The sequence below is a fragment of the Oncorhynchus masou genome, chromosome 3, assembly GCF_036934945.1.
Source record: "Oncorhynchus masou masou isolate Uvic2021 chromosome 3, UVic_Omas_1.1, whole genome shotgun sequence".
In the NCBI taxonomy this organism is placed as follows: Eukaryota; Metazoa; Chordata; class Actinopteri; order Salmoniformes; family Salmonidae; genus Oncorhynchus; species Oncorhynchus masou.
In genome coordinates this window covers 44,765,753-44,785,977 of record NC_088214.1, presented here as the reverse complement: position 1 = coordinate 44,785,977, position 20,225 = coordinate 44,765,753, and the positions used below count along the sequence as shown (strand labels likewise).

General features: G+C 42.5%; 1 protein-coding gene across 1 annotated transcript; it reads right to left on the bottom strand.

The window, feature by feature from the left end:
- Window positions 1–5,237: 5,237 nt before the first annotated feature.
- On the bottom strand, window positions 5,238–18,490 carry tmub1 (transmembrane and ubiquitin-like domain containing 1). Its single transcript, XM_064942538.1, has 3 exons — window positions 18,405–18,490; window positions 11,960–12,651; window positions 5,238–6,295 (listed from the first exon to the last, which is right to left on the bottom strand). The coding sequence occupies exons 2-3, from the start codon at window positions 12,604–12,606 to the stop codon at window positions 5,944–5,946; spliced, it is 999 nt and encodes a 332-aa protein (XP_064798610.1). The 5' UTR covers window positions 12,607–12,651; window positions 18,405–18,490; the 3' UTR covers window positions 5,238–5,943.
- Between the last annotated feature and the right edge of the window lie 1,735 nt (window positions 18,491–20,225).

Here is a 20,225-nt window from a genome sequence, read left to right as displayed (position 1 = left end):
CCTTTCCTTCCAGTTCTCTGCTGCCAATGACTGGAACGAACTGCTAAAATCTCTGAAGCTGGAGACTCTTACCTCCCTCACTGGTTTTAAGCACCAGCTGTCAGAGCAGCTCACAGATCACTGCAACTGTACATAGCTCATCTGTAAATATCCCATCCAATCTACTTCATCCCCATACTGTATTTATTTATCTTGCTCCTTTGCACCCCAGTATCTCTTCTTGCACATTTATCATCTGCACATTTAACCATTCCAGTGTTTATTTGCTATATTGTAATTACTGGGCCCATCAAGCAAGGGTCGTATTGGACCACGGTCGATGGACAGAGCCCATGAGAGCTGCCAATGATGGGATACTGGCCAAGCACCACAGGGAAAGACATCCTGGAGCGTGTGGATCTGCTCTTAACACCAGCCCAGAGAAGCTTCTGGATTCTTGACAGCTGTGGCATTATGTTAGTGCAGAGTGTGAAACGGTCAGTGTCCCAGCCAGGCTACCTGCTCCTGTAAACCATCCTGCGCGGCGTCCTCCCCAGGATGCCCATGACCCAGGCTGCAGTCAAGAGGATGGTGAAAAAATGTAATGATTACCTGTCTACCTCAGTGATGGCTCCTCCATTAATTTATTTGGCTGTTCATTTACCACCACAGACAAATGCTGGCACTAAGACCGCACTCAGTCAGCTGTATAAGGAAATAAGCAAACAGGAAACCACACACCCAAAGGCGGCGCTTCTAGTGGCCAGAGACTTTAAAGCAGGGAAACTTAAATCAGTTCTACCAAATTTCTATCAACATGTTAAATGTGCAACCAAAGGGGAAAAAAATTCTAGATGACCTGTACTCCACACACAGAGACGTGTACAAAGCTCTCCCTCGCCCTCCATTTGGTAAATCCGACCACAACTCTATCCTCCTGATTGCCGCTAACAAGCAAAAATTAAAGCAGGAAGCACCAGTGACTCTGTCTATAAAAAAGTGGTCAGATGAAGCAGGTGCTAAACTACAGGACTGTTTTGCTATCAGACTGGAACATTTTCCGGGATTCTTCCGATGGCATTGAGGAATACACCACATCCGTCACTGGCTTTATCAATAAGTGCATCGAGGATGTCGTCCCCACAGTGACTGTACGTACATACCCCAACCAGAAGCCATGGATTACAGGAAACATTTGCACTGAGCTAAAGGGTAGAGCTGCTGCTTTCAAGATGCGGGACTCTAATCCGGAAGCTTACAAGAAATCCTGCTATGCCCTGCAATGAACCATCAAACCGGCAAAGGTTCAATACAGGACAAAGATTGAATCATACTACACCGGCTCCGACGCTCGTCTTATGTGGCAGGACTTGCAAACTATTACAGACTACAAACGGAAGCACAGCCGCGAGCTGCCCAGTGACACGAGCCTACCAGATGAGCTAAATCACTTCTATACTCGATTTGAGGCAAGCAACACTGAGGCATGCATGAGGGCATCAGCTGTTCCGGACGACTGTGTGATCACGCTCTCCGTAGCAGACCTTTAAAGTAAGACCTTAGTAAGACCTTTAGTCTTGTGTATGTTGACCTTTAAACAGGTCAACATACACAAGGCTGTGGGGCCAGACAGATTACTAGGACATGTGCTCCGGGCATGTGCTGACCAACTGGCAGGTGTCTTCACTGACATTTTCAACATGTCCCTGATTGTGTCTGTAATACCAATGTGTTTCAAGCAGACCACCATAGTCCCTGTGCCCAAGAACACAAAGACCTGCACGTCCTGGTAATCCTCCCTCTGCAACTGGATCCTGGACTTCCTGACGGGCTGCCCCCAGGTGGTGAGGATAGGTAGCAACATCTGCCACGCTGATCCTCAACACTGGAGCTCCCCAGGGGTGCGTGCTCAGTCCCCTCCTGTACTCCCTGTTCACCCACGACTGCATGGCCAGGCACGACTCCAACACCATCATTAAGTTTGCAGACGACAACAGTGGTAGGCCTGATCACCGACAAGGATGACCACCTCGCTATTTTTATAGCCTCACTTCTGTATATAGCCTGTCTTTTTACTGTTTTATTTCTTTACCTACCTATTGTTCACCTAATACCTTTCTTGCACTATTGGTTAGAGCCTGTAAGTAAGCCTTTTACTGTATTCGGCGCACGTGACAAATAAACTTTGATTTGATTTTATCAGACCAGAGAGGTAAAGTACTTTACCTGCTCTAAAAAAGCCAGACTTACAAAGCAGAAGGCCTCCCTGCCACTGCCTTCTTTCAAGGGGAGCTGGAGGCCTCTAAGGCGTCCGCATAGCCAAAACAATTAGGAAGTTTATGTGCATATATTACGACGTTTTGTGGTGTTTTTCTTAGTTTTGGACTTTGATTAAGGCTTTTTTGATTGTTCAAGCAATTTTTCTTGAGGCAAGCCGAAGTCCGTACCCAAAGTCTACACCCCTTCGTCGGTAAACAGTTGGGATTCTTCAGTAAAGTCTTTGTTTTCATTCAATGAGAGACGACTTGTTTTCATCCACATAATTTTTATTTTATTAATACTGTACCAAACATCTTAGTTTGATAAAAAAGTAAAGATAATTGACAGATTTCTTGAGTTATCTTAGATTAATTCTTGACTATTTTGAGGAAGTGTATACTGGCAACGGCATCTCAAAATGGACAAACAGTAATGTTGACTTTTTAAGTTTACTCGAACAAACTCGTTTAGTTCGTCTAGCCAACTTCAGCTGTCGGGAACTGAAGCATGCTGAGGCCTTAATCAGAGGGAGGCAGTGAAGAAGCAGGGATACCAACTGGTGAAGGCCCATAAAGGTGACACAAAATGTGCATATAGTTTGCAAATTTTCCCGAAAATAATCAGAAGAATATACATATCTTAATACTCTGGAAACATATTTATGGTAGGCCAGCATTGCTTATTTGATTACGTGGGTGGGTGGAATTTAATTCACAGAAGTGTATTGTGCCATACTACAACGTGTAGCTGTTCTAATGAGTGGCACGATTTTCCATGTCTGAAGTGGGCCTATAGGCCTATTTATTTGGTAAGACAGCTGTGCATGGCTGCATATCGCTGTGTTTTGGTTATCTGGATCTCCATTCACCTTTTATGTGGTGTGTTTAATGTTAATGTACTGTAACTAGCCTAAATATACATTGTGTCATAGCTTTATTTAGTTTACTAGGCCCACTTGTTACTGCTGTTTTGTTCTGCTTGCATTCATTCGTTCGCATTCCAGTTGTGTTGATATTCTAAGCAAAACTGCTATTCTGAATTTTTGTTTGCATGCATGAATAACTAGGCTACTACTTTCAAGCATTTAGTTTACATTATTTTGGTAAGACAGCTGTGTGTACCGCTTCTTTCAAAGGGGATTCACCTATTACAAACAGCCGATCTATCTTGTAGGCTATATTCATTACCAAAACAAGCCTTGCTTTAGTGTATATCCAATTACATATTATTTGTGACATCTGCAGAATACAACAGGTGTAGACCTTAATGTGAAATGCTTACTTATAAAACCTTAACTCTATTTCCTGAGCTGCATTGTTGGCTAAGAAAATATTTACTAAATCAAATAAAAACGAACACAATAACATAACGAGGCTATATACAGGGGCTACCGGTACCGAGTCGATGTGCAGGTTAATCGAGGTCATTTGTACATGTAGGTAAGGGTAAAGTGACTATGGATAGATAATAAACAGCCAGTAGCAGCAGTGTAAAAAGGGGGGGGATCAATGTAAATAGTCAGGGTGGCCATTTGATTAATTGTTCAGCAGTCGTTTGGGGTTAAAAGCTGTTAAGGAGTCTTTTGGACCTAGACTTGAAGCTCTGTTACCACTTGCCGTGCTGTAGCAGAGAGAACAGTCTACGACTAGGGTGACCCTTGGCCCCAAGATGTACTGGGCCGTACGCACTACCCTCTGTAGTGCCTTAGGGGCGAAAGCCGAGCAGTTGCCATACCATGTGGTAATGCAACCGGTCAGGATGCTCTCGATGGTGCAGCTGTTGACCTTTTTGAGGATCTGGGGACCCATGCCAAATCTTTTCAGTCTCCTGAAGGGGAAAATGTGTTGTCGTGCCCTCTTCACAACTGTCTTGGTGTGTTTGGACCATGATAGTACGTTAGTGTTGTGGACAACAAGGAACTTGAAACTCTCAACCCTCTCCATTACAGCCCCATCCGATCTGAAAGGGTGTGCGTTCGGGAATCCTTTTCCTGTTGTCCATGATCAGCTCCTTTGTCTTGATCACATCGAGGGAGAGGTTCTTGTCCTTGCACCACACGGTCAGCTCTCTGACCTCCTCCCTAAAGGTTGTCTTATTGTAAGTGATCAGGCCTACCACTGTTGTGTCGTCTGCAAACTTAATGGTGTTGGAGTCGTGCTTGGCCATGCAGTCGTGGGTGAACAGGGAGTACAGGAGGGGACTGAGCACGCACCCGAGGTACCCCCGTGTTGAGGATCATGGAAGCAAATATGTTGTTATCTACCCTTACCACCTGGGGGCAGCCCATCAGGAAGTCCATGATCCAGTTGCAGAGGGAGGATTACCAGGACGTGCAGGTCTTTGTGTTCTTGGGCACAGGGACTAAGCCGATGGTCACTCTGACAGAGCTCCAGAGTTCCTCTGTGGAAATGTGAGAACCTTCCAGAAGGACAACCATCTCTGCAGCACTCCACCAATATTTTGCCTCGTGGCGCACGTTGAGTTTTGGCCACGAGAGAAAAATGCAACCAATCATAAGGTGGTATTTTTGTCTTAACATAATGTTATACTGTGCTATTATATTTGGTTCTGTTATGTAGAAATCTATCATTATGTGATCTTGCAGACATTGATTCAGCTTTGATCTAACTTGATTAAACGAGCGCCATTCATCACTGAAATTCACCGGAGTAGCTTGTTCTCTGGGAAGCCGAATGAGTAGAGCTTCACGTACATGGGCAGAAACTTCGGGATCTGTGCAATCCACAAAGATGAAATTGCATTGAATCTAATTAATCAAATCCATTGATTTACTGGGGTGCAGATAATCAATTATTCAAGAATCGATGGGTAAATATCACAAATTAAAATGACCTTCGAACAACTTCCCAAATCCAGTCTGTAGCTTTAATAAATGAATGGTTAATATTGAATATAAAGCCCAAAAACAATGACTGATACAAACCCAACGTTGAAATATTGAAAACCTCTTCAAAAGATGCACACACAAAAGCCAGCAGTAAATAAAAGAATGATTTAATAGAATTTGAATCTTTTCCTTTCAAAAGCCATATTTTAAACATAAATTAGGCGTTAAGTCCCAACCTACATACATACAGCACAACAGCAGTTGAACCTCCATCACTGCAGTGAGAAAGACTGCAGACAGGCAAACAGACAAATTGTCCTCTGGCCAAGTCCAAGTCTTGCCTCGAGTCAAAAGGGGGTAAGCCCCAAAAATAGACTCATCTACAGGCAAGCACCAACTAAACTGGAGGCGGTAGCATACCAGAATACATAAGAAAAAAACTGTAATATTGGGATAGGCACAATGAGAATCGCTATACAGAAAAAACAAGGGGAAAAAAAATAATCACAGCACATCCATCTGGTGACATTGTTCTTTACATGAATGGAGCATTTGGGGAAGGAAAGTGTGACAGAAAGCTTGTTTCACAGAGAATCGTGGCCATGAAGGGAGAGGAGCTAAGTAAGGGTACATCTCGATAGTCTAAAATGGCCTCATCTCCCCTTCATCTGCACTCATGTGAAAACACAATATGGTAGACTAGAGGACTCCTACTGAGGCAATAGCTGTCTGTCTTGCTGTTCCACACCAGTGCAGATAAATAGAACGAGACAATCCGGAGCCACTTTTACTACTGCAAATTAACGAAGCTCATTAAGAACATCCGGGATGTGGCTTGTACCAAAGGGAAACTCACCTCAGCGGCGATAGACCGCAAACGCCACAAAGCTAAAGAAAATGGTGATGCCCACCAGTGACGCGGTGGCGGGCGCGGTGAAGAATTGACGGTACTGTATCTGGAAGTACCAGAGCACAGACAGCATGAGCACAAACAGGGGCACCATGAGGCTGCCCACGTTGAGGGCCACGTGGACCTGGTCGGCAGCCCGGGCCCCTGCTGGTGCTGCCCTGGTGGCGTGCTGGGAGATGTGGCAGTGCAAGACGCTGTTGTCAGACAGGTTTAACGAGGCCAGTGTCTGGCCATCATCCTGTAGCAGCTGGCCCTGGTAGATGAGGCGCACCTGGTGCTCTTGACCGGCGAAGTAGGTCCTGAAGTGGGGTTGGGGAGAAAGGACAAGGGTTACATCAGAGTTAGGTAATTTTTGGCTGGCTGCCATCACTCTCATATTGTGGTTAACCTCTGGGAAGACCACATGCAACATGTGGACATCTGCCGAGAGTGGTCTCAGACCAGATGATCGAGCAGATGTCATGAACTATATGTTGGAATGTATGCTTTATATGACGAGTTTAAGTAAGAAATTGCATGAATGTTGGCTATTATGTTGGACACTCATAGCTGTCCCCCAGTGTTTATTAAGTTAACATCTCAATTAAGTAATACAGACCTTTACTGAAGTGTCCTGGGACTTATTTGCGAGTTCTAAAGTAATGTAAAAAGAAAGAGGGACGATTGCAACTGTAATGTAACAACATCCATGTTTTTTAATATTTTAAAAAAATGTTTTTGTAAAACATGCACCTCACATCAGATCATCTTGAAACTCTCTGTAAAGCTAACTTCCATCAAGGTTTTATTTGGTCTCCAATTGAGTTGGTGGTATAGGCACATGTATATTTCATTACAAATCTCAAATTTGTGTCTACATTCAACTGGTTATGGTTAATTTTGATATACACTGATTGTACAAAACATTATGAAGACCTGCTCTTCCCATGACATACTGACCAGGTGAAAGCTATGATCCCTTATTGATGGCTCTTGTTAAATCCACTTCAATCACTGTACATGAAGGGGAGGAGACAGGTTAAATACTGACCAGGTGAATCCAGGTGAAAGCTATGATCCCTTATTGATGGCGCTTGTTAAATCCACTTCAATCAATGTACATGAAGGATTTTTAAGCCTTGAGACAATAATTGAGACATGGATTGTATATGTGTGTAATTCAGAGGGTGAATGGCCAAGACAAGTGCCTTTCAACGGGGTATAGAAGTAGGTGCCAGGCGCACCTGTTTGTGTCAAGAACTGCAACACTGCTGGGTTTGCGCTCAACATTTTGAGAATGGTCCACCACCAAAAGGACATCCAGCCAACTTGAAACAAATGTGGGAAGCACTGGACACAACATGGTCCAACATCCCTGTGGAACACTTTCAACACCTTGTCGAGTCCATGCTTGGAAGGTGTTCTTAATGTTTTGTACACTCAGTGTATGTAAAGAGTACAAATTCCCCTATTTGGGTGTGGTGCCTGGCCTTAGCCTACGCAGTATATTATTCAGGCTACCCTAAAGTACTTTACCTTCTGCTGAAATTATTATAATAATAATAATATAAAAATGTTCCAGGCGACAACAAATGTCTATTTCAGACTCAGTCCCATCCATAACAAAGGGTGTAACTACCAGAACCGTTGTTTGTTCTCTCCAAGGTAATATTGAAGAGAACAATATTTTCAAATGTAGAGCCTTCCTTTGAAATGGAGAGCCATGTTTTTACCCTGATGAACTCAGACTTATGCTAATATGTTCAATCTCCCCAAAAGCTTGGCCATTCACATCCATAAAGTCTGCTTTTTGGGGTATACTCCCTCACCAAGGGGGACTATAGAAACACACACCAAACATTTAATGTATGTTCTGTTTGGCCATTCTCTAAGATATTAAAGTTGTGATATTGCATGGGGGTGTCACATCCAGAATGCTAGAATTGCCCCTTATATGTTAGGTTCTGCTGGGGTAGGATAGTTCATTGGGCCCAAAATCTATGGATTTCACATGATTGGGAATATAGATATGCATCGGTTGGTCACAGACACCTTTAAACAAAAAAAGAAGGGGCGTGGATCAGAAAACCAGTCAGTATCTGGTGTGACCATTTGCCTCACGCAGCGCGACATTTCCTTCGCATAGAGCTGATCAGGCTGTTGATTGTGGCTTGATGTCCCACTCCTGTTCAATGGCTGTGCGAAGCTGCTGGATATTGGCGGGAACTGGACACGCTGTCGTACATGTCAATCCAGAGCATCCCAAACATGCTCAATGGGTGACATGCACGCAATGGAAGAACTGGGACATTTTCAGCTTCCAGGAATTGTGTACAGATCCTTGCAACATGGGACTGTGCATTACCATGCTGAAACATGAGGTGATGGAGGTGGAAGAATGGCACAACAATGGGCCTCAGGATCTCATCACAGTATCGCTGTGCATTCAAATGTTTTATTGAAAATGCAATTGTGTTTGTTGACCATAGCTTATGCCTGCCCATACCATAACCCCACCGCTTGCCCACACTTCGCCATACACGCGGTCTGCAATCTGCCTGGTACTCTGGCAACAGGTTTGGTAGGCATTCATGCAGTCAGCATGCCAATTGCACACTCCTCACAACTTCACATTGTGTAAGAAAACATCACATTTTAAAAGTGGCCTTTTATTGTCTCCAGCACAAGCTGCCACACCTGTCAGGTGGATGGATTATCTTTGCAAAGGAGAAATGCTCAGCAATGGACATAAACAAATTTGTGCACAAAATTTGAGAGTTTTAACTTTTTGTGTGCATGGAAAACTTCTGGGATCTTTTATTTCAGCTCATGAATACTTGACATGTTTCGTTTATATAATTGTTCAGCATAAGTTCATGAATACTTGACATGTTTCGTTTATATAATTGTTCAGCATAAGTTCATGAATACTTGACATGTTTCGTTTATATAATTGTACAGTATAAGTTCATGAGACATTTATAAGTTCTATTCCTCAAGAACCAATGGCTACACTTGCCTACTTTTTTGGACAGTGAAGCTATTCCTCAAGAACCAATGGCTACACTCCCCTACTTATTTGGACAGTGAAGCTAAAACTTTACATTTTTCTCCAGCATTTTCTATTTGATATACAATGTTTTATATGACGTGACAGTACATGTCACCTTTTATTTCAGGGTATTTTCATACCCATCTGATTTACTGTTTAGAAATTAAATCACTTTATGTATCTAGTCCCCACATTTGAAGGGGTCATAAGTGTTTGGACAAATTCACTTAGTGTATTCAATTTTGTCAAAAGTTTAGTTGATTCCATATTCCTAGCACGCAATGACTACATCAAGCTTGTGACTACATTTACAATTTATTTTGGTCGTGTTTGGAATTGTTGTGCCCAATAGAAATGAATTGTTAAGTAATCTAGTGTCATTTTGTAAATTAAAAGTTAGTTTTATTGTAAATAAGAATAGAATATGTTTGAGCACTTCTAGATTAAGGTGGATGCTACCACGGTTATGGATGATCATGAATAAATCGTTTATAATGATGAAACTCAGACGCACAGTTACAGATGCAAAGAGAACTATTTTTCCTGGGATAATTATTCCCCTGTAACTTTCTATAGTAAAATAGGATCTGAGCTATGACATATGCATAACTTTTTTATTTTTTTATTTGAGTTTTTGGATAATTTACATTTACAATGCATTTGGAAAGTATTCAGGCCCCTTGATGTGCATTTTGTTGCGCATTTTGTTACATTACTTATTCTAAAATGGATTAAATAGTCCCTGTCCCCCCATTGACACACAATACCCCATAACAAAGCAAAAACTGTTTAGATATTTTTGCAAATGTATTAAAAACAAAAACTGAAATAATACATTTACACAAGTATTCAGACCCTTTACGCAGTACTTTGTTGAAGCACCTTTGGCAGCGATTACAGCCTTGAGTCTTCTTGGGTATGATGCTACAAGCTTCTCACACTTGTATTTGAGGGGTTTGTCCCATTCTTCTCTGGAAATCCACTCAAGCTCTGTCAGGTTGGATGGGGAGCATCGCGGCACAGCTATTTTCAGGTCTCTCCAGAAATGTTCGATCGGGTTCAAGTCCGGACACTGGCTGGGCCACTCAAGGACATTCAGAGACTTGTCCCGAAGCCACTCCTGCGTTGTGTTGCCTGTGTGCTTAGGGTTGTTGTCCCGTTGGAAGGTGAACCTTTGCCCCAGTCTGACAACCTGAGTACTCTGAGCAGGTTTTCATCAAGGATCTCTCTGTACTTTGCTCTATTCATCTTACCCTCAATCCTGACTACTCTCCCAGTCCCTGCCGCTGAAAAACATTCCCACAGCATGACGCTACCACCACGCTTCACAGTAGGGATGGTGCCAGGGTTCCTCCAGACATGATGCTTGGCATTCCGGCCAAAGAGTTTAATCTTGGTTTCATCAGAAAAGAGAATCTGGTTTCTCATGGTCAGAGTCCTTTAGGTGCCTTTTGGCAAACTCCAAGCGGTCTGTCATGTGCCTTTTACTGAGGAGTGGCTTCTGTCTGGCCACTCTACCATAAAGGCGTAATAGGTGGAGTGCTGCAGAGATGGTTGTCCTTCTGGAAGGTTCTCCACAGAAGAACTCTGGAGCTCTGTCAGAGTGACCATTGTGTCTTGGTCACCGCCCTAACCAAGGTCTTTCTCCCCCGATGCGCAGTTTGGCCGCGCGGCCAGCTCTAGGAAGAGTCTTGGTGGTTCCAAACAGGTGTGTGCCTTTCCAAATCATGTCCAATTAATTGAATTTACCACAGATGGACTCCAATCAAGTTGTAGAAACATCACAAGGATGATCAATGGAAACAGGATGCACCTGAGCTCAATTTTGAATCTCATAGCAAAGGGACTGAATACTTATGTAATTGTGATATTATTATTTTTTTTGGGGGGGGGGGGTCATTACATTTGCAGATGGGTAAACTTTGAGAACCTCCATCTACTTAATATTTTGTAATTCAGGTCCAAAACGTCTCTTTCTGACCACTTCTACCATGGGCAAACATGTATGGAAGGTTTCGTTCAAATCAAAGGGGTTGAGGTAAAAGAGTGAATCTAACCCTACAACATAAACAATGGTTTCCCACTTTGAAATAAGCTACAGAGTTAAAGGAACCACATTATAAATTGTACACGATCTTCAAATGAGACTCAGCAGTATGTTGCCACAAGCAGCAGTATTTTTTATTTGGAAATACACTTACGTGTTTTCGATATTTTCAAATACACAGCCAAAAACCAACTAGTCTTCTCCAAATAGAAGTAGTTGTAAATGCCTGCCAATACTTTCTAAATGCATGTAATACTAAATTAAATAGATGTATTTTCAAATAACCTAATCAAAATGGTTTTTGCTAAATGTATTTGAAAATAATTTAAATATAGTTCTATGAACGCAGGTCTGATTGATACACACTCATCCCTTCACCTCTGCCAGCCTCAATAGTGGTCGGCACCAGTGTGAATCTATGTAAACACACTACCCAAATCTTAACCATAGGGATTATATTCAAACAATCTTACGACAACCCACAAATCCATAGTTTCTGCCTAAGTATTTGGAAGACGATTAAGTCGATTCCCTTGATGCTATAGGTCAGCCTAAAAAGCATCCTGAAACACCTTGCCATGTGTGTCACCATCCCCAAGGTCTATAAGGAGAGACAGAATGCTGTGAGAAGGCTCTGTTAAGAATGAGTTAGCCTTGGACTTGGTTAATCCCTGCAAGTCTCTGCATAAAGGTTCAATTACATAAAAAAAAAAAAAAAACATTTAAACTTGCAGATAGTCCCTGAAAAAATAGGAGGAAGTGTAGGTCTACTTGTAAGCTGCCCTCTTAACTAAGAGGCAAACCAAATTGAATGTGTCTCAAGTGTTCATATGAATGAATAGGCCAAATGCAATAGATAGATACAAACCTCAAAAGAATAGGTACCTTTTGATGTAACCAATGGTGTCCTCAGGCTTGACCTGGGCCATCCTCTCTGTGTCGTTGAGGAACTTAAGACGCAAGACCATGTTCCTCTCGGCAGCGGCAGTAGTATCCACATCAGGGAAGTGGCTGTCACTTGAGGCACTGTCTAGTGGACTCGGGGTGGGGAAAGAAGGGGAAGGAGAGGGGCCGGCTCCAGCCTGGCCACCTCCGACGCCCTCTCGGTGTCTCACACCATCCCTCCTGAAGCCCGACCCCTCTTCTTCCAGAAGGCTGCTCTCTCCACCTGCCCCCTCTACTCCCCTTTCTCCACCCACCTCAGGAATCTGTCCTCCCGCCTCTGCCTTACCTTCCTCCCCCAAAGGTGGGGTCAGGCTGACCAGAGTGGTTGTGGTAGGTGGCAACTCCGAACTGTCGCTGTCATTGGTGGTGATGTTATTGGGAGCCGGGTGCGCATCAGAGGGGGCGGTCCGGAGCTGGAGGGAGGCAGAGACTGAAGAAGAGGAGGATGAGGTAGGGGGTGTGGTGAAGAGGTTTTCGGGGGGCTCGGCCGTGTGCGTGGAGGCCCAGGCAATCACCAGTACCAGCAGCAGGAGGACCGCCCCAAAGAGCAGGGTGACCTCGTCCCCCACCCCCTCGATTAGAGCCATACCCAGGCCGGGGGTCCCACACTAAGGCAAGGTTTGACTAGGCACCTGGAACAAAGGGGGAGGGAGGAAAAGGATTTGGTTGGGGCTCAGTCTAACATACTCAAATGGTTTGCCTAGCCAGAGCTTAGTCAAATATGACATTCATGTAGGCAACATTCTGAGGTGTTCAGTTCTTACGGCACAAAGTCTACTCAATTATGGATTGTTAAAATCATAAATAAAAACCATGTTTCAAAACAGAAATTGCACTATTCAGCACATTTCTCCATGACATCCGAAAAATAGGAGCATCTAAGATAGATTGGTCTGACTGCGTACTGCTCATGGGCGTTACTTGCAAGAGGAAGTTGAATTGAGTTCTTGAGCTGCAATGATTGTAGGGGGCATGGTAGTGGCTGTGGCCAACATTTGTAAAGGCCCTCTTGGTCACAGAGACCATATTTAGCTTTTTAAAGCAATGATACACTTTTTGTCTTGGGGCTGAGAAAACATTTCAGCTTTAAAGCTAATTTCTTGATATTCTTTTTCATTGTGACATGGCTTAATCGGTCTTCTTATACTATCTGAGCGACTCAAACATTTTAACTACTGCGGCCACATGCCACAACATTTTATGAATTTTAGATTGTCTTCAACTGTCTAGTTTTTAATTTGTGACTGTTAGTTCTCCAAGATTCTTAGTCAAAAACATACTTTGTTTTTAGTCATTTCAGTTTACACTGACAATGTTTACCATCAAGAAATATAAAACAATATATGAAGTTTTGTTTTGCTTATTTTTTTGGAGTGGCGGCAACTTGGCTTGGCCGGTATCTAGATTGTCAAACTGATTAAACAGCATGATCATTACACAGGTGCACCTTGTTCTGGGGATAATAAAAGGGCACTCGAAAAATGTCCAGTTCAGTTTTGTCGCAACATAACGACACAGATGTCTCAAGTTGAGGGAGCGTGCAATTGGCATGCTGACTGCAGGAATGTCCACCAGAGCTGTTGCCAGAGAATGTAATGTTAATTTCTCTACCATAAGACGCCTCTCAAACGTCTTTTACGAATCAAATCAAACGCTATTGTTCACATACACATGGTTAGCAGATGTTAATGCGAGTGTAGCAAAATGCTTGTGCTTCTAGTTCTGACCGTGCAGTAATATCTAACAATTTTACAACAATTACCTTATACACACAAGTGTAAAGGGAAGAATAAGAATATGTACATATAAATATATGGATGAGCGATGGCCGAACAGCATAGGCAAGATGCAGTAGATGGTAGAGTACAGTATATACATATAAGATTAATAATGTAGGGCATATTTTTAAAGTGGCTAGTGATACATTTATTACATCCAATTTTTAATTATTAAAGTGGCTAGAGATGAGTCCATATGTTGGCAGCAGCCACTCACTGTTAGTGATGGCTGTTTATCAGTCTGATGGCCTTGAGATAAAAGCTGTTTTTCAGTCTCTCGGTCCCTGCTTTGATGCACCTGTACCGTCCTCGCCTTCTGGATGATAGCGGGGTGAACAGGCAGTGGCTCAGGTGGTTGTTGTCCTTGATGATCTTTTTGGCCTTTGGGTATTGTAGGAGGGCAGAGAGTTTGCCCCCGGTGATGCGTTGTGCAGACCTCACTACCCTCTGGAGAGCCTTGCGGTTGTGGGCGGTGCCATTGCCGTACCAGGCGGTGACACAGCCCGACAGGATGCCCTTGATTGTGCATCCGTAAAAGTTTGTGAGGGTTTTAGGTGGCAAGCCAAATTTCTTCAGCCTCCTGAGGTTGCGCCTTCTTCATCACAATGTCTGTGTGGGTGGACCATTTCAGTTTGTCCGTGATGTGTATGCCGAGGAACTTGAAACTTTCCAACTCCTCCACTACTGTCCCATCGATGTGGATAGGGGGGTGCACACTCTGCTGTTTCCTGAAGTCCATGATCATCTCCTTTGTTTTGTTGATGTTGAGTGTGAGGTTATTTTCATGACACCACACTCCGAGGGCCCACACCTCCTCCCTGTAGGCCGTCTCGTCATTGTTGGTAATCAAGCCTACCACTGTAATGTCGTCTGCAAACTTGATGATTGATTTGGAGGCGTGCATGGCCACGCAGTCATGGGTGAACAGGGAGTACAGGAGAGGGCTGAGAACAAACCCTTGTGGGACCCCAATGTTGAGGATCAGCGGGGTGGAGATGTTTCCTACCCTCACCACCTGCGGGCGGCCTGTCTGAAAGTCCAGGACAAAGTTGCACAGGGCGGGGTCGAGACCCAGGGTCTCAACGAATTTGGAAGGTATAATGGTGTTAAATGCTGAGCTGTAATCGATGAACAGCATTCTTACTTATGGTTGAAGTTGGAAGTTTACATACACCATAGCTAAATATATTTAAACTAAGTTTTTCACAATTCCGGACATTTAATCCATGTAAGAAATTCCTTGTCTTAGGGCAGTGAGGATCACCACTTTTTTTTTTAGAATGTGAAATGTCAGAATAATAGTAGAGAGAATGATTTATTTCATCACATTCCCAGTGTGTCAGAAGTTTACATACACTCAATTACTATTTGGTAGCATTGCCTTTAAATTGTTTAACTTGGGTCAAACGTTTCGGGTAGCCTTCCACAAGCTTCCCAAAATAAGTTGGGTGAATTTTGGCCCATTCCTCCTGACAGAGCTGGTGTAAGGTGTTTAGGCCTCCTTGCTCGCACACGCTTTTTCAGTTCTGCCCACAGATTTTCTATAGGATTGAGGTCAGGGCTTTGTGATGGCCACTCCAATACCTTGACTTTGTTGTCCTTAAGCCATTTTGCGAGATCTTTAGAAGTATGCTTGGGGTCATTGTCCATTTGGAAGACCCATTTTCGACCAAGCTTTAACTTCCTGACTGACGTCTTGAGATGTTGCTTCAATATATATTCACGTAATTTTCCTACCTCATGATGCAAACTATTTTGTGAAGTGCACCAGTCCCTTCTGCAGCAAAGCACCACCACAACATGATGCGGCCACCGTGCTTCACAGTGGTGTTCTTCGGCTTGCAAGCTCCCCCCTTTTTCCTCCAAACATAATAATGGTTCATTATGGCCAAAGAGCTCTATTCATCAGACCTGAGGACATTTCTCCAAAAAGTATGATCATTGTCCCCATGTGCAGTTGCAAACCGTAGTCTGGCTTTTTTATGGCGGTTTTGAAGCAGTGGCTTCTTCCATGCAGAGCGGCCTTTCAGGTTACGTCGATATAGGACTCGTTTTACTGTGGAAAAATATATTTTTGTTCCAGTTTCCTCCAGCAACTTCACAAGGTCCTTTGCTGCTGTTCTGGGATTGATTTTCACTTTTTGCACCAAAGCACGTTAATCTCTAGGAGACAGAAGACGTTAGCCTCAGGATATGTGGTTTCCAGTTTACATAGTCCAATTAAGTACTTTCAGGGTCGTCGAGGTGTCTGCTTGGGGGGATATACACGACTGTGATTATAATCGAAGAAAATTCTCTTGGTAGATAATGCGGTCGGCATTTGATTGTAAGGGATTCTAGGTCAGGTGAACAAAAGGATGTAAGTTCCTGTATGTTGTTATGATCACACCATGACTCGTTAATCATAAGGCATACACCCCCCCCCTTCTTCTTAATGAACAGAAAGATGTTTGTTTCTGTTGGAGCGATGCATGAAGAAACCGGGTGGCTGTACCGACTCTGCTAACTTATCCCGAGTGAGCAATGTTACAATCTCTGATGTCTCTCTGGAATGCTACCCTTGCTCGGATTTCGTCTATCTTGTTGTCAAGACTGGACATTGGCAAGTAGTATGCTCGGGAGCGATGCGCAATGTGCCCGTCTACGGAGCCTGACAAGAAGACTGCTCTGTCTTCAACCTCCTGCGGCGCCATTGTTTTGGGACACCTACTGGGATTCGATCCATTCATTGTTCGTTGATTCATTGTTCCAAACAGAGGATCCGCTTCGGGAAAGTCCTATTCCAGTTCGTAATGTTGGTAATTTTCCGTTGCTCTTATATCCAATAGTACTTCCCGGCTGTATGTGATAAGACTTAAAATTTCCTGGGGTAACACAGTGTAAGAAATAATACATACAAAAATAAAATACTGCATAGTTTCCTAAGAACGCAAAGTGAGGCGACCATCTCTGTCGGCGCCAGGTGTACCGTGTAAGAGAATTTGGCCGTACATTCAGACAGCCTAACAACCACAGACCATGTTTATAGCGTCGTGTGGGCTAGCAGTTTTCTGATGTCAACGTTGTAAACAGAGTGCCCCATGGTGGCAGTAGGGTTATGGTATGGCAGGGATAAGCTACGAACAATGAACACAATTGCATTTTATCAATTGGCAATTTCAATGCACAAAAATACCGTTACGAGATACTGAGGCCCATTTGTTTTCTTCAACATATTTGTGACCAGTCATGTGAAATCCACAGATTAGGGCCTAATTTACTTATTTCAATTGACTGATTTCCTGATATGAACTCTAACTTAATTTAAAGTATTTTTACTCAGTGGTGTAAAGTTCTTAAGTAGTACTTTCAAGTATGTTTATTTAAGTCTTTTTTGGGGTTTATGTACTTTACTATTTATATTTTTGACAACTTTTACTTCACTACATTCCTAAAGAAAATAATGTATGTTTTACTCCATTTTCCCTGACACCCAAAAGTACTTGGTACATTTTGAATGCTTTTCAGAACAGGACAACTGTCTAATTCATATTTATTAAGAGAACATCCCTGGTCATCCCTACTGACTCTGATTTGGCAGACTCACTAAACACATGCTTCATTTATAAATGATGTCTGAGTGTTGGAGCCCCTGGCTATCTGTAAATTAAAAATGGTTTGCTTTATATAAGGAATTGGAAATTATTTACTTTTGATACTTTAGTATATTTTAGAAATTACAATTACATTTTTGGTACTTAAGTATTAAAAACAAATACTTTTAGACTTTTACTCAAGTAGTAATTTATTGGATGACTTTCCCTTTTACTAAAGTCATTTTCTATTGAAAAGTTATCTTTAATTTTACTCAAGTAAAAGTAAAGATATACTTGCCCTTTGCCAAGCCATCATTGTAAATAAGAATTCGTTTTTAACTGACCTGCCTGGTAAAAAAAACATTAATAATAACTCAATTACTTGTCTTGTACATTCAGACAGTCAATGACAACTGTGGGGTCAAAAAGTCCTGCTATGTGGTGATCGGTCTCTCTGTGATCCTGAACGTAATGATAGGCTATTTATTGGTCAATATTTATTGGATACAAAGTAAGTAGTTAACTGACCTACCATAAATTCTGCATTTGTAGCTAACACCAACTAGTTAGTTAGTTGTAGTGAACAAGGTCGTGACTACACACTTCGACTAACTTACACTAGAAAGCTAACACAAACTATCTAACGTTAGTTTGCTAACAAGCCAGGCCTAGTTAGTTACCTAGCTACGTACGTTCACAAGTTCCTTAACCACTGGCTCTACGAGGGCAGTTGGTAAACTTTAACTTATCTCCTGCAAACTCTCTTAGCTAGCTAGTTAGCTACCTGCTGGTGACGATAGTGTGTAACTAGTACAGCAGCTAGTTACCTAGACTAGCAAGCATCCGCTAAGTCCTAACAGGTAGTCAATTCGTCAAATATCCCAACAATTCAAGCCATAGTAGCTAGCTAACTATTAACTGTAGCGGCTCTAACGGCAAAAGATTAATCAACCAGAGTTTATAGTCAATCAAACGAACGACTAGTGTTACTACAACAATACTACACCAAAATATATGCATAGTAGAACTTACTGTTAACATTTGAAATAGCATCATTGTAGCTAAATCATTATCCAATTTGATGTGCACTTCCTTACATCAGCATTTCGTCGTCAACATTAAAAAAGTACTTCCGGGTCACGGGAAATCAAAACTTTTCAAAATAAAAGTGTGTATGTGTATATATCTAATTATGTGTCTATTATATATATATATATATTTATTATGTGTATACATGTGTGTGTATATATAAACAAAAAAACTGTCCAAACATTAACAATGATTCATATTTGTTCATATTTATGTGACATTTGCATTATTTGTGGGTTTTAAAACATTTTCCAAAGTTAAATAAATGCCCCCAATGAATTAGGCCTATAAATTACATGTTGGCTTAATGAGACAAAAATGTGTACGTGTGGATGTAAAAGTGGGGTTGGAAATACTCAGTAGGGTCTTCTTAACAGCTTCTACCCACAAGCCATAAGACTCCTGAATGGCTAATCAAATGGCTACCCTGACTATTTGCATTGTCGTCGTCCCCCCCCCCCCCTTCTACACTGCGGCTGCTACTCTCTGTTATTATCACTTTAATAACTATACCTACATGTACATATTACCTCAATTACCTCAACACCGGTGCACATGCACATTGACTCTACCAGTACCCCCTGTAAATAGCCCCGCTATTGTTATTTATTGCTGCTCTTTAATTATTCTTATTGTTATTCTTATCTCTTACTTTTTTAAAGGTATTTTCTTACAACTGTATTGTTGGTTAAGGACTTGTAAGTAAGCATTTCACTGTAAAGTCTACCTACACCTGTTGTATTCAGCACATGTGACAAATAAGATTTGATTTGATCTATACTGAACAAAAATATAAATGCAACATGCAACAATTTTACTAAGGTATGTAGGAAATCAGTCAATTTAAAAAATAAAAAAAAGTATTATGCCCTAATCTATGGATTTCACATGAAGTGGGTGGGCCTGGGAGGGCAAAGGCTCACCCACTTGGGAAACTGACACATGAAGTGGGTGGGCCTGGGAGGGCAAAGGCTCACCCACTTGGGAAACTGACACATGAAGTGGGTGGGCCTGGGAGGGCAAAGGCTCACCCACTTGGGAAACTGACACATGAAGTGGGTGGGCCTGGGAGGGCAAAGGCTCACCCACTTGGGAAACTGACTCACCCACTGGGGAGCAAGGCCCAGCCAGTCAGAATGAGTTTCCCCACAAAAGGGCAGAAATACTCCTCTGTTTCATGACTTATGCTAGAGAAATTCACATAAATTCTCTGTCAACAGCTCTGGTGGACATTCCTTCTGTAATAAGCTCACGTAGTTGCTGTCACAAACTCCACACAGTTGTCACTGACTAGTTGGATATTAATTTAAAATCAAATCCAAATTTGTCACATGCGCCAAATACAACAGGTATTACAGTGAAATGTAGGTATAGTTAAAGTGACTATGCATAGATAATAAACAGAGTAGCTGCAGCGTAAAAGGGGGGGGGGGTTGCAAATAGTCTGGGTAGCCATTTGAATAGCTGTTCAGTCTTATGGCTTGGGGGTAGAAGCTGTTAAGACGTTTTTGGGGCCAAGACTTGGCGCACCGGTACTGCTTGCCTTGCGGTAGCAGAGAAAACAGTCTATGACTAGGGTGGCTGGAGTCTTTGACCATTTTTAGGGCTTTCCTCTGACACCGCCTGGTATAGAGGTCCTGGATGGCAAGAAACTTGGCCCCAGTTGCCATACCAGGCAGTGATGTAACCAGTCAGGATGCTCTCGATCGTGCAGCTGTAGAACTTTTTGAGGATCTGAGGACCCATGCCAAATCTTTTCAGTCT